The sequence below is a fragment of the Dermacentor andersoni genome, chromosome 1, assembly GCF_023375885.2.
Source record: "Dermacentor andersoni chromosome 1, qqDerAnde1_hic_scaffold, whole genome shotgun sequence".
Taxonomy (NCBI): domain Eukaryota; kingdom Metazoa; phylum Arthropoda; class Arachnida; order Ixodida; family Ixodidae; genus Dermacentor; species Dermacentor andersoni.
The window spans coordinates 193,363,622-193,376,854 of NC_092814.1; the positions used below are offsets into that span (position 1 = coordinate 193,363,622).

At 43.3% G+C, this 13,233-nt stretch overlaps 2 protein-coding genes across 6 annotated transcripts in view; one reads left to right on the top strand and one right to left on the bottom strand.

The window, feature by feature from the left end:
- Positions 1-10,102, bottom strand: part of LOC126547034 (uncharacterized) — a 109,072-nt gene extending 98,970 nt beyond the window's left edge. For 3 of the 5 annotated variants that reach the window (XM_050194855.2, XM_050194853.2, XM_050194860.2), the window contains exons 1-2: positions 9,980-10,102; positions 5,892-6,609 (exon numbers count right to left, since the gene is read on the bottom strand). In XM_050194855.2, coding sequence (XP_050050812.1) covers positions 5,892-6,609; positions 9,980-9,998 — 737 coding nt within the window. In that variant the 5' untranslated portion in view covers positions 9,999-10,102. Of the gene's footprint in view, positions 1-5,891; positions 6,610-8,350; positions 9,605-9,979 lie in introns of those variants that run through there. The other 2 variants (XM_050194854.2, XM_055062906.2) reach the window with 2 other exon arrangements.
- CSN4 (COP9 signalosome subunit 4) overlaps positions 10,056-13,233 on the top strand; it is a 49,652-nt gene continuing 46,474 nt past the window's right edge. Inside the window, exons 1-4 of the mRNA XM_050194863.2 lie at positions 10,056-10,144; positions 10,641-10,764; positions 10,972-11,051; positions 12,702-12,853. Coding sequence (XP_050050820.1) covers positions 10,688-10,764; positions 10,972-11,051; positions 12,702-12,853 — 309 coding nt within the window. The 5' untranslated portion in view covers positions 10,056-10,144; positions 10,641-10,687. The remainder of the gene's footprint in view (positions 10,145-10,640; positions 10,765-10,971; positions 11,052-12,701; positions 12,854-13,233) is intronic.

Genomic DNA, 13,233 nt, shown 5'->3' on the forward strand with positions numbered 1-13,233 from the left:
CACATGCTTCTCGTCCCCAGATAAACAGATATCAGAATAACAAAATGAACACTGATGACCATTTCCAACACACCTAGCCTGGCCAAGTTGTCATAAAGCAACACCCAAGTGTTAAAATAATGTAAATTCTGAGGTTTTCTGTGCCAAAATCACTATGTGATTATGAGGCGCACAATAGCGGGAGATTCCGCATTAATTTTGACCATCTGGGGTTGCTTAATGTGCACCTAAATATAAGCACATGAGTATTTTTGCATTTTGATTCCATCGAAATGCAGCTGTTTTTGCATTTCACCACCACCAAAATGCAGCCACCGCCACACCATAGCCACTGGGCTACCATGGCAGGTAATATGCGAGTGTTCAGCGTTTCCTAGTGCACATACACCTGAAACCTTGCACTGTTGCATTTTGACATGGAAAAACACAACAAACATATCACCATTCAACTTTACTCCTTGAATGTAAAACTTCACAAGCAATATGCAGATGTTTGTCTGGCATCCCTTGGAACTTGCAGCAACCAGCCTCAAAGAATGTACACCTCTAGTTATTCTTTCCTGAATATTGCACATATTTCACTAGGATTTTTCTCAAAAGCAAATCCCCTGAATGCATTCCTGCAAAAATAGCAATGAGTTTTATGAAAGTGCTCCGAAAAGGAAGCATTCCAACTGCCAGACTTGCTGGAGATCCTGTTGCAGGCAAGAAATCTGAAAGGCAGGAGCAACTTTTCCAGCAGACAAATTATGGGTATTTATGGGCAAGACATTCGTGGAGCACCATGCTGCTTTGTCATCCATATAGCTTCCCACTTCTGCTAGCTCTGAAAGGCATCAACTGTACCAACAGTGTAATAAGAAAAGCTGAATGAATTACTGTAATGATCTGTGCACAATTGGGTGCCAATTTGCAAACAAGATCTTAATTTCTTTTCCATACAAAAAGCACACAATATTCTTAAAAGGAATAAGTGTTGTGCTTTAGGACAATGTGCTCACATGCTAAATTTAAATGCTTGCAGCATTAACCAGTGAAGTGAACGGAGCAGTGCATGCCATAATTGCTGCTGTTTGCACGTCAACAAGCCCTTAGCAAAGCAATAATAAAATCTGATGCTAGTGCACCAAGTTCCATGTAAAGAAAACACTGCAGTGAATAGCTGTAATCAGCACCACACATGTATGTTTGTCTACTGTAGCTTCACATGATTGTTTCTGCAATGCACTGCAAGAGATGGCACAACTGCAACTTATTTCTTGTAGTCATGGGCCACACTGATGTGTTGTCATTGCTGCCATGCCAACACTATTACCGTGCCTTTGTTGGCCATGACTATAATCGTTGGCCATGCCATCATTGTAATACTGCCAACGTTGGCTGTAATCAGCCATCCTTTCATCGTCCATTGATGGGCCAGCTATCATCTTTTTCTGTAGCACTTACACTTTGAGTTTGGTGGCCTTCTACAATATCTGTTTTCTTGCTGCAGCCAGAAGAGAATAAAATGTCAAATGACAGACATGTAAAATGGAAAAAAAAAACTATTTACTTTTGCTGCTCTACCTCTGAGACAAGTCAAAAGTGCAGAAGTTCACTCCTCCCACAAAACCATACTGTGCCTGCTTTCTGTGGCTGTCTCAGTCCAAGACTTCTTACTTTTGTTTTATTCTGCTACCCAAGCACTGAGCAAGCAACAATGAAGAAGAGAAAATGTTGCACTTGTGTCAACGTAAAAGACCCGTCAGGCATGCTTGCTCGCAGTATTTTTGCTTTGTTGACACCATTCCAACTAACCACAGCCATTTACTGTGGCAGAGCCTTGGGTACGAGTTACTGCATGCTCAGACTGTATATTTACTTTAATTTTAGCCTGCTACAGTGGCGAGCGATTGACAATCACCCTCAACAGTGGCACAAACAGGATACCTGGCCATGACATTTTTACACACAAAATTAGTTATTTTCATGGCCAGTAATAACTGTAGAAGTAACACAGATATTTGATGTCTATTGGTACGTGGAGTACAATTCTATGCGAGTGAACTTGGAGCCATTCACTTGTGCTCTATGGCCTGCCCCCAATCTAGCTACCAGATAGCACCTCCTTTATTAACACACGATGCAACTACATTGAAGAATAATAATTTTCAATCCTAAGCTATCCTTCTTTTGTCCACAATGTGTGTGGCTGAGGAGCAGGCAACATGCAGTTGCTGGTATGAGGAGATTGCATGTCATGTGCACTCAGACATGAGCTTGTCTATGGTGCCTTCCACCACATGTACAGTGAGCATGCACCTTGCGCCAATCCTTCCTGAACACTAAGATGAAGAACAGTGCCTAGACCTTGTGCATGGCCCTACTGAATAAGACTACACTCATGGGCACAAACACTGATGGAAATTGCCCTATGCTCCTGCAACCACACCCTCTTTGGTCACCACAAGTACACAACATAGCCACAAGGGGCATTCGTCCCTTTACAGCATGCCACGAGAAACTAGGTAGCATGCCGGAGACTAGGTAGCAGTGCCCATTCTCTGTATTTGCCTTTAGCACAGTTGCCTTTGCTCGTCATGCCACTTGAGACTGGGTGTTCATAGTGTTGGGTGTCCATGCCATCACAATGGAAAGGCCAAGCAAGAACAGCCACATCAGCCACTACACCATCACGACAGGTGACTGGGCATGTGTCAGTACTATAAATAAGTGCTCCCATGAAAAAAATACTCGATTAAGGGCTTATGTGTGGTGTCCTCGTAACCCACTGTGTACTGTATACACTCATGTAAGAGGGACACCTCTCCCCCCCCCTTTGTTTTGTTGCAATTTTGACAAGGTGCAGCCTTTACACGGGACCCAACCTTTTGGTTCAGTCGCGCGTAAGGGCCGTTACTAGATGGCGAGAGCCATCTAGTAGTATTTAAACAAATGTAAAATGAATGCAAATTATTCATAAAGCAAGATGCACTAGCAACACGACAACACAGCTTTTTCTTCCACACATTCATCAGTTTCATGTACAACCTATTTACAAGATATTCACGCACAATAAATTATGGGGTTTTACGTGCCAAAACCACTTTTTGATTATGAGGCACGCCGTAGTGGAGGACTCCGGAAATTTCGACCACCTGGGGTTCTTTAACGTGCACCTAAATCTAAGCACACAGGTGTTTTCGCATTTCGCCCCCATCGAAATGTGGACACCGTGGCCGAGATTCGATCCCACGACCTCGTGCTCAGCAGCCCAACACCATAGCCACTGAGCAACCACGGCGGGTTTATTCACGCACAGCAGTGATGTTAGTAAAGAACCCAATTCCAGTGGCCTATGACAACAAGGAACCCATTTTTCCTTTCCCAAAACACAGATTAGATATATCTGTGCTTGCTGAATAAAATTAGACTGTGGATATGCCACATTACTTACATGAGCAGAATGCTGGAGCGTCTAATGGAAGGAAAGCATTGCAATATGTGTAAGAGACAATCAATCTAGATGGCTGAAGATCCACACTGACCTTCATAATGTAACTATGATTACACACATACAAACATGCAGATATACAGCTCTGGATAAACGAAACTCACTTTACCACAACTGTGAGAATTGCGAACTAAAGGGTATTGACTGATTGGCAGACCACTGGCAAAATTATAACCTACTTTGGCAGAACCCTCCTTTTCTTAAACTTTGGTTAAACGAAATGAACCAAAACTACCATGGCTCTCACCAGCTGTTATAGACAGTTTTATTTCTGCTTTGTCTGTGCCACTATCTTGGGCTGCAACGTGAGCACCTTGCACACTTTCGTGACCACCGATGTCAAGGTAGGGCATTGAAGAAATGCAGAACATTTTAGTACGACTGTTTACAAACATACAAATAAACTGCAATATTGCGCAGTATGGTATTAATTATTCAGCTATATCAACCGCCCACGATGGCAGCCTTCAAATGCTGTCTTAATATGGTCTATATGCAACACTAAACCGTAGTCCGACAATCATATAGGAAGCTAATGATACAAATAGCAAACTAATACTTATTTACCAGGGAAATTAATTGTGCCATTGTGGTGACACCAACTATTCCATGAAATTCAAGTTTTTCAGCTTATTAGCTAGTGTATTCTATTCACATTGATGAACAGCACTGTAGCCTCCCATATACGCTCTGCACCTTCTGGATGACCAAAATACTGCCATCATCTATGGAGGCACCACTTGTGTAGGGCGAGTCATGATATTTCAGGCAAGGTAACAACAAACCTTGTCATCGCCCTATCACGCACCACTGGCGGTGGAGGGCAAAAGTTGTCTGTGCACAACAGTGTTTTCCCGAGGTGGTAGCAGATGATTTCATTTTGAAAACCAAACTATAAGCAAAACATTCATACTTCACTCATTGCTACCCCACTTTTATTGATGCCCATGCTTTCTTTTGTCAGCAGTGAGCACCAATAACGTATAACGTGTACTCGAGACAACTGTACACAAGTGGAGCCACCTCCTTAGTTCCAACAACTGTTTTCCATTGGTTCACCGATGATCCGGTAGGCAGACAATATACAGGAGGTTCTGAAAGTATAAAGTGACTGCACAAAGCCCTATACTCACTACAACAATGGTTGTAATAAAAGTTGTTAACTGCACCAAAGAAAGGCGAAGCAAAATTGCGAGGAATACAGAGTCTGGCAATGACATGAAGAGCAATGATCCCAAGCATGTTACAGTGGAGGTAGAGCTAAGATTCCGCAGCATTACTTCAAACACGATGACCTAACAGAATTCTTGTGGAAATGTTTGTGCAAGCACACACATTTTGTGCAAACGAAGCTGTGAAAAAAATCATATCGCAGCACAATTTTCACCCCCCCCCCCCATCACCAAAACTTCAGATGAACGAAAAAATTATTTTCTACCAAAATCCGTTTAAGTGGAATCCACTGTGTAATAACTTTTTGCGTTATCTCTGAGTATTTGTTATGGTTGAAAGCACTGCAACGATGCCATTGTGGCATATGTTCTGCATGCCACGCAACAAGCGTGACAAACTGTGTCGGACTCCGACTGCGAGTTCTGCGCAGGTTGACCAGTTTGTTATTATAAGCCAATATGGACTCATACTTCTCACCAAGTCACCTGCAGAATTTCCCAGTTGCTTGTCACTATATCTTGCACTTGCTCATTCTTCTTTGTGCATTTTTATTAACAAAGATGCACAATTTTTAATTGAGTCCATCCTAATGAGCCATATTTTCATTCAACCAAGAAGTGTGTATTCATTTAGATGTGCAGAATGCTTGTTGGAAACCAGAAGACAAGCTTAAAAGCTATCACCATCACTACATAATCCAAGATGGCATTCTAATAATGATGTTCAACACATATTTCAATTCTTTAGTGGTGTTCTGGACAACTTTAACCATCTTTCAAAACATAAAACACATATTTTAGGCATAGAATGTACATTTTTAATTCACTGTAGTGACATTTGAAGGAGGTTATTTTGATGATACATTATCTTCGTCCTATAGCCTATTTCCACAATCTGGGCCATATACATGAACTTGTTTTTGCAGACTGAAGGAAAGCTATGGTGGAGAGTGCTTACTTAGTCAGGGGTCGGATTTAACAAGGATATATATTCTTTTTACATTCACTCATCACAATACAAAAATATAAACCCAGCAAAGCTTTCCTGAGCAGCGTAAGCTTTAATGATTCTATAAAGAGAGCTGCTGGAATAATCTCCAAAGTAGCTAGTACCACCACCACTCAACACGTCACCCCAAATGTGAACATTGTGGCCGCAAGGCCTACAACCATCATGTGCTGCAAATGATCAATCTACCCTAGTGTAGCTGTCATGAGAGTCTCACCTGCGCACAGTGAGGCCTGGGGGGTGGATGACCCGGATGTCAGCCTTCTTGGGGGAGCACCCTGGTGAGGGCTTCTGCACAACCAGAACTTGGGGTGCCTGTGCTGACACCCCTTTCTGCGGACTTGTCAGCTCTGCTCTGATCACAATGGGGCTGCCTGGACTGCGTGGCACTCCACCAGATTTGCGTGTGTTCAGCTCATTCTGGATTTTACGCAGGCTCTCTAGGTCACGGTTGTTGAAGCGGACTATGCGCGCATCACAGCGGTCAGACACACTTGACGACGTGGACACAGATGACAAGCCAGACGTCGATGGCACCGTGACATCAGGCAAAGCCTCCGTAGAGACCACAGTTTCAACGGCAGCTGGCTCACTGTCAACCACAGATGAGAGTGCAGCTGCTGCAGCAGCATCTGGAAGGCCTGAAGCATCGTCAAGTGTCCCAGCAGCAGAATCACTTTTCAGCACAGCACTTACAACAGCATCAGGCAGAGTGGTATCACTAAGAGAGACTCCAGGTGTGCCATTTGAAGTGTTCACAACAACTGTCTCAACACTGTCGGGCACATCAATACTAACTGCACAGAGTTCAACCGCTGGAACGTCAGGATCGGCTGCATCTGCTAATACACTGTCAAGGCCAGCGTCAGCACTGCCTGGAGCTGCTGGCATCTTGCTAGCCTCAGCAGGTGGCCTAGGCTCTTGTTCTTTCTCTGCTGAAAGGAAAGATCATAATGTAAAAAACGGCAGCCCCAATGACTGACAGAGCGGAAATAAATCCACCTTCGTTAGGCTCCCTTTACGCTCTTTCTTCCTGGATCAGCACTTGGCAACAATTTTATAATGGCGCTTGTGAAATAGGCACAACCCTATATACACTTACTCTTATTTTATCTAGTAATTTCTCTTTACAATGCAAATTTCTTATCAAGAATTGCCTGTCTGGTTGGGAAATTGATTAGGAGTTTCAGACTGACCTCCTTTTTTACAAAAGACCCTTTAAAAGCTGCACACCGCCACCCCCGAAGAACAACCCCTGAAGAAGGAGCCAAATGGGCTCCGAAATGTCAGGCTAATAAAATTCACTTATTTGGTTGGAGTCAGTCTGGAAGTCCACACAGTCATGCAGCAACTTTTTTTCAAAATGCAAAGAAAATAAGCTGAGAAAATTGCAACTTCTGCAAGTTTGTCTTTGGTGATAATCAGCATCAATGTTTAGCTTTGACACGATACACCAGTAAAAAATGCGTCATGCTATTTGCAGCTTAAAGGGTTCTGCAACACTGTTTGGCATGTAAGCTGTCTGCCTAGCCTTGTTACCCTTTTCATCACCACACAGGCATCATTCAGGCCAAGTGCAGCATGATTGGCACTTGTATACTTGATCAGTCACCAATAATGCCTTTCACATTCTTGTGGCAGCATAGCACGCAGCAGCATGCCATAAAACCCAAAGATATCATGGATTCAACCACAGGAAATGGTGAATAGAGGTGGTGTTGCATTGCACCTTTAACAGCATCAAAGAAAACTGCTGTATTCTTTCACTGTTTTGTTTAACCATTATTCTGGCTAAGTTCTCAATAGTTCCTGTGCAGGTTTCCGTTCACACAGGAATGTCATACACAGAGATGTAAACCACAATATAACCTACGGCTTATGAAACCTTCATGGCCATCAAAATAGCACAAGTGCCCATGAATATAACCACTGAAACATTGGTGAATCCTACATAACCTAAATAGCCTGATACACATTACTTAAGAGTACCTTTCCATACAAACCACAAAATTAAGCACTACAAAAGGCAAATTGAAATGTACTATAATTATAGGTCAAAGCACAAGGCATGGCCTTAGATGCTTAAGTGGAAAGTTGAGTTGATTGACTGCACATGAGGGGTGACATTTTATTTCCAACTATGTGCGGTACGTAAAATGCTACATTTCCAGAAAGACTGCATTTCTTCTACTTAATCAATCCACTTAATAATAAAAATAGAAAGAAAAGCAATCGCATGGAAGCAGCACTTGGTCTTTTGGTGTGTATATTTTAAAAGATAAACAAGCAAAGACATTCAGAGCTATGAACATGCCCATTCATTAGTTCCCATACATATTACTACAGCTGAATTCACCATGCATATTTTTGAATAAGGAACATCGTGAGGGCACCTTAAGAAACACAAAGCTCTTTTGCCAAGTATTAGTTTCGTGCCACGCGACTGGGGCACCAAACGTTGCTGCATTGCCTGCTATGTAATGTTTCCTTTGAACTTTATTTCAGCATCGAAGAATCTACATTTGTGCTGAGGCCACAGAGAAAAACAACCCATGGGCTTGACGAGGTCTGCGACCTTACAAGTCAGCAAAGGCTAAAACAGGGCCATGACGGTAGGCAAGGATCATAATAAAGCAAAATGCGCAGCGTCAAGATGCGCACCACAATGATGCTTACAATGCAGTACTGGCATCATCCAACTTTACTTCAACATGCGGCACTAGAATCAAAGGCGTATAGATTAAGATGTTAGATCTTTCCTCTGGAACTACTACTCGCTAGCATGCAAGTAAGGAAGGCCGATTTTAGCTTCACGTCCATGCCACGCCGACGACACGGCGCGCTATATCAAACGCGATAGGAAAACGGCTTGCGACAAGAAAAGACGTATATTCACTTGTGTGGGGAGCAGCAGAACACTTGCAATATAAATTCTTCAGCTAGCAGAAAATGAAGAACGCCGACAGATCACGCGCACAAGGAAGCTACAAGGAATGAATAAGCGCGTGCCAGCAGGGGTGTTCCGCGAACAAAATAGTGCCACCTATGCTTCGTAACAACTCACGGGTGAGGCGGCATGCACGTGCGTGCAGAAATCTGTTTGCACGGTGACAGGATTAAACCGTACAGCACGCTCGCTAGCCCATCAAGCACGCGAGCCGACCAGCTAGCGCGACTAGCAGAGCAAGTGAGGAGCACTTATACAACCAGTTAGAGCTATCATAACTTTAATCAGGGCCACCGGACGCAAGGCACAAACGTACTTAATGTCCAGTAACTGCAATATAAAAAATATCAGGAAGTTCGTAAAGTGCTCAACATCGTACCCATCTTCCTAGTTCGCGGCGACGCAAGCGCCCATCTCGCGCTGAAAACGCGAAACGAGACAGCCACGCTTTGAGTGAAACTAACAAATAATGCTGGCGTCGATTTTCCTACAATACCATAAAGAAGCAACACCTTGAATGCACAGCGAAAGAAAGCTTGGCAGCAAATTCAATCAAAATGGATTGATCTCTACTGACAAACTCCTTGTCGACGACCGAAGGGAATGCTATATCGTACGGCCCTGAATACGTAATAACTTAGATCTCGCTGCGATGCTTTCACAGTCCAACAGTCAAATACACAAGTAAACATTTACAAGCGAATCTAAGGTAAAAAAAGGTTTTTTTAAATACAGCGCGTTGCGTTTTCAGCAGAAAACAACACCTAGGCCTAATAGCGAAGCCAGCGATGACCTCGGCCTAGCCTTGCCCATTTTTCGCTACACCACAGGAAATAGACAGGTTAAAGCCACGGCCAAGCGGGCATCAAATATGTAAATATGCAACTTGCAGCCGCTGCCTGATGCTTAACCTTGTACACAGCCGAAACACATTAGTTTCACACACTAACTACAGCATACGCAACCGAATGCCACGAAGACGCAAAGCGCTAGTTATTCTTGAATGACGCGCCATTTGCAGACTACAAGACAGGGAAATTTGAAACTACAAAACGCGCCCTTTTATATTAACAGCAATCGTCCATAGGGATTTTTCCTGCGCCAACACGACCATCGAATGTGTCAGGAATAAACTTGGACATTATATCAGCGGCACTTTCTTGATGCAACAAACAAACAAAAAAGTTGGCTTGTATTTACGCACGGACGGACCAACATAAGTAAGCTCTCTTTGGCTGCGCATAATTGACGTATCTGCAGACAGCACAGCCTGAATTCAATCTGCAAATATGTCCCCTGAAGCTAGTGTACTCTAATGAATGACAAACATACTTAGTTACGCAGTGATTGCGGCTTACCTGACTCTTGGGAAAGCATCTTGCAAGCTTCAAAATCACGCGCCCTCCATTACCATCCCAGAATGCAGCACTAGCTTGCGTCCCTGCGCTGTTCAGTGCTGTTGCAAGGAAGCAGAGGACAAGGGTGACTCCCCCTACTAAAAGCTCCGCGGAGGGGTTGCGTAGGTAAAGAAAGCGGGATCCTTCGTACTGCTGTTTTTTTTTTGTTCGTGCTACATCGCGGCACTACTCGCAGAGCAAATACAGTCGCGCACGTCCCGCGTAATTTCAATAATTAACATACAATAGACGGCACATTCTTATTTTGCTCTCAATTAAAATGTAATGCAAAGCGCGGGAAGCGTCTTTACAATTAACACAAAGCGAGTTTCCTAAATTTTATCCTCTTCGTAGTGCGCGAAGGTTCGCGTGTGGCGTTATGTTTCTTCGTATTTGTAACTTTATCTTTTCTTTTCTTCACACAAGAATTTTACTTGGCGCTTTTTAATTCATAGCATACGACAATACGGCCCCGCTAATATAGCCAGCCAGCCTTGCGTTGGCTTTGCAACGCCTTGTGGCTTTGTTTCGCTAGTGCGAATACGGCGAATACAAGGCACTGCCAGTACTACTAGCCACCATACCAGTGTATACAAAAAATATTGCTGGTCCTTCGTTTTAGGGTACGAGCCGGCTGCTACTGCCCCGTGATCTCGTTGCTTCTACGGAATGTCTGCGGCAGTGTATCGACAGCAGCTCTCTAGCTTGGCAGTCGCTGGAGGTTCGCCTAAAGATCAAGCAGAAAGGTGGGAACAGCTCGAACAGTCAAATGCGCTGCTGGATGTATTTTATTTTTTCGTGCCCTTGCTTGTGCTCTCTTTAAGCGCTAACAGGGACAGAGAGTAGCCCAGTGGTTGACACTGCTGATATGTCTTTACGAGTTGTCCTTCACCCGACAATTTTATTTTATTACTTGGGTTTCAGAGTATTTTTTTTACACATTTCTCCCGCAGGTACAGAGCGGTTCTTGAGAGCATTCTGAAGAATTCTGGACAGGAACTTGTAGAAGGACTGAAAGTTTTCGTTGAAGCTAGTAAGTGCCAGTAAGCTTCTGTCAGTGTACAAATGCGAGTAATTAAGCCACCTTCAATCCTGCACCGTGCTGCTAGGGTGTCTTGTGTTTTTCTTCTGCTAAAATGAATTGGAACGTGAAAAGAAAGTGACGACATTCATATAAGTGCGGGTTTTGTTGGCGCAGGGGTCCTAAACCGCGCGCCAAACTTCTAAGCTCCGGTAGAATGTTCACCTCGCCGTTTCATTTCCGAACTTGCAGCATTTTTGCTTTAGCCCATCTATACATAAACTCAACGCTCGGTAATTCAGTCATGTAGGGCTTACTGGTGCGCTCGCGTGGTAAATAGCGAGTTTTCACGTGCAAGAAATGTGTATAGATTCCTTAAAAATTTGCCGAATGCAAGATTGGTTAATAAGAACCAAAGGTAGGCAAAAAACTGGCAAGGCTCAATCTAAAATCAGATTAATGACCTCGCTCAGCATCACCCCTTGAGGTGATTTCAAATTGTCTCAGCTTCGAGCGACTGCCAGCAATCTCACCTCCACGTCATTGTTGGGGTCAGGTAACCTCACAGGTTATATTCTTACTGCTAGATGTACAGGCAGGGAGAAAATAATGTAGAATCTACAAGCGCTTGCCAAACTGCATTCACGCGCCCTTTAACGAAGCAGGCAACTTCTGTCCAGACATGGCATTGTGAATGCACAACCTTTCATGCTCGTGTACCTGTTCATACAGGCTCTTTTTGCCAGCCTGCTGTCGGAATCTGGATGATTGCAGAAGATTACTCTAGGAGAGCGATGTCCTAGAGTAAGTTAGCAAGACCTTCAGAAACAGAGAAAATCCTTTATTTGTGAAAGGCAACTCATTCATAAAAAATAAGAGCAACAAGGTTCCTTTCACAAAAGACTGTACAGGGAAGGTTAGGTGGTAGTGCTGATTTAAGAGAAACTGCCAAGAGAGCTAGTGCACAGTGTTCAGAGGATGGGATAATTTCTAGACAGAAAACAGAGATGTGCCAGAATACGTTCTGATGGGAGGTTTTTATTTATGTACCCCCTCCACTTTCTGCTTTCTGTGGTGCTTGCTGGAGGAAAGAGCAGCCACTTTCCTCACCAGGCACTATTGCTGCTGCTGCTTTGTTCCTTCTTCACTGATGGACTGCGAAATTCCAGCTATGCTGTACCCGAGAAGCAACAGAAATATTTGACTTCACCACACCAAACATTCAACGTGACACACCCTGAAACTTGTGCATGGGGTTGAATTCAATATCTTGAGCTTCACTCGCAAAATTCTAGCAGTCAAACTTGCCTAACTTTGTGAGATCAACCTCGTGAGGTTGCTCCACCTTCACTATCGGAACCTCTTGTTACAGAGTAACCCAGCAATGCTAAAGCATCAAACAGCATACGTAGCTGAATTTTGTCACATGCATTGAGTGTGGGGGAGTGAAGAAAGGGGCATGAAGATGTCTGTGGTCATGTACTTAAAAGGTTTGGACTTTGTGCAGAGATATGCAGTTCTTATGCAACAGGCTTTCCAAGCAAAGCTTTGCACTAAGAATGCTGTAGCCTTTCTGTCATGATACTGCCTATATAAAGTCTATGGTACAGTCTCAGTGTTGGGAGCTATTGCTTATAGAATTTTTTTCTGTTACATTGACAGTCGTCAACGAGAATGTGAGCCTTGTTATATCTCGACAACTCCTGACTGATGTTGGCAACCACCTGTCTTCACTACCGGATGATGTTTCAAAATGCGTTTCTCATTTCACACTGGATAAAGTTCAGCCTCGAGTTGTGTCGTTTGAAGAACAGGTGAGCTGCACCTATGCTGTGAATCAATATTGAAGTTAGTAGATGAATGTATGCCTTTTTTATGCAGCTGTAGACTGAGTGACATCTGTGCATTATGCTCACCATGTACCCTTTATGTACAGGCTTTTTTTTTTCTTCTTCTTTCCAGGCCTACAGAAATAAAAAAATAATTGCCTGTTGCAGATAGCACAATTCTAGGCCTCAAACTAGATTTCTCAAAAGAAGTAGACATTATTTGCACAATAAATTGTGCAAGTGCATATTGCAAATTACAAATTATAGCCAGTGAATTAGCAAGGTGTATCGACTCGGAACAAATTGTCAGGATGACACCAGCTTCAAGATATTCACAAAGTGTGCGAAGAAATACATTGGTGTTC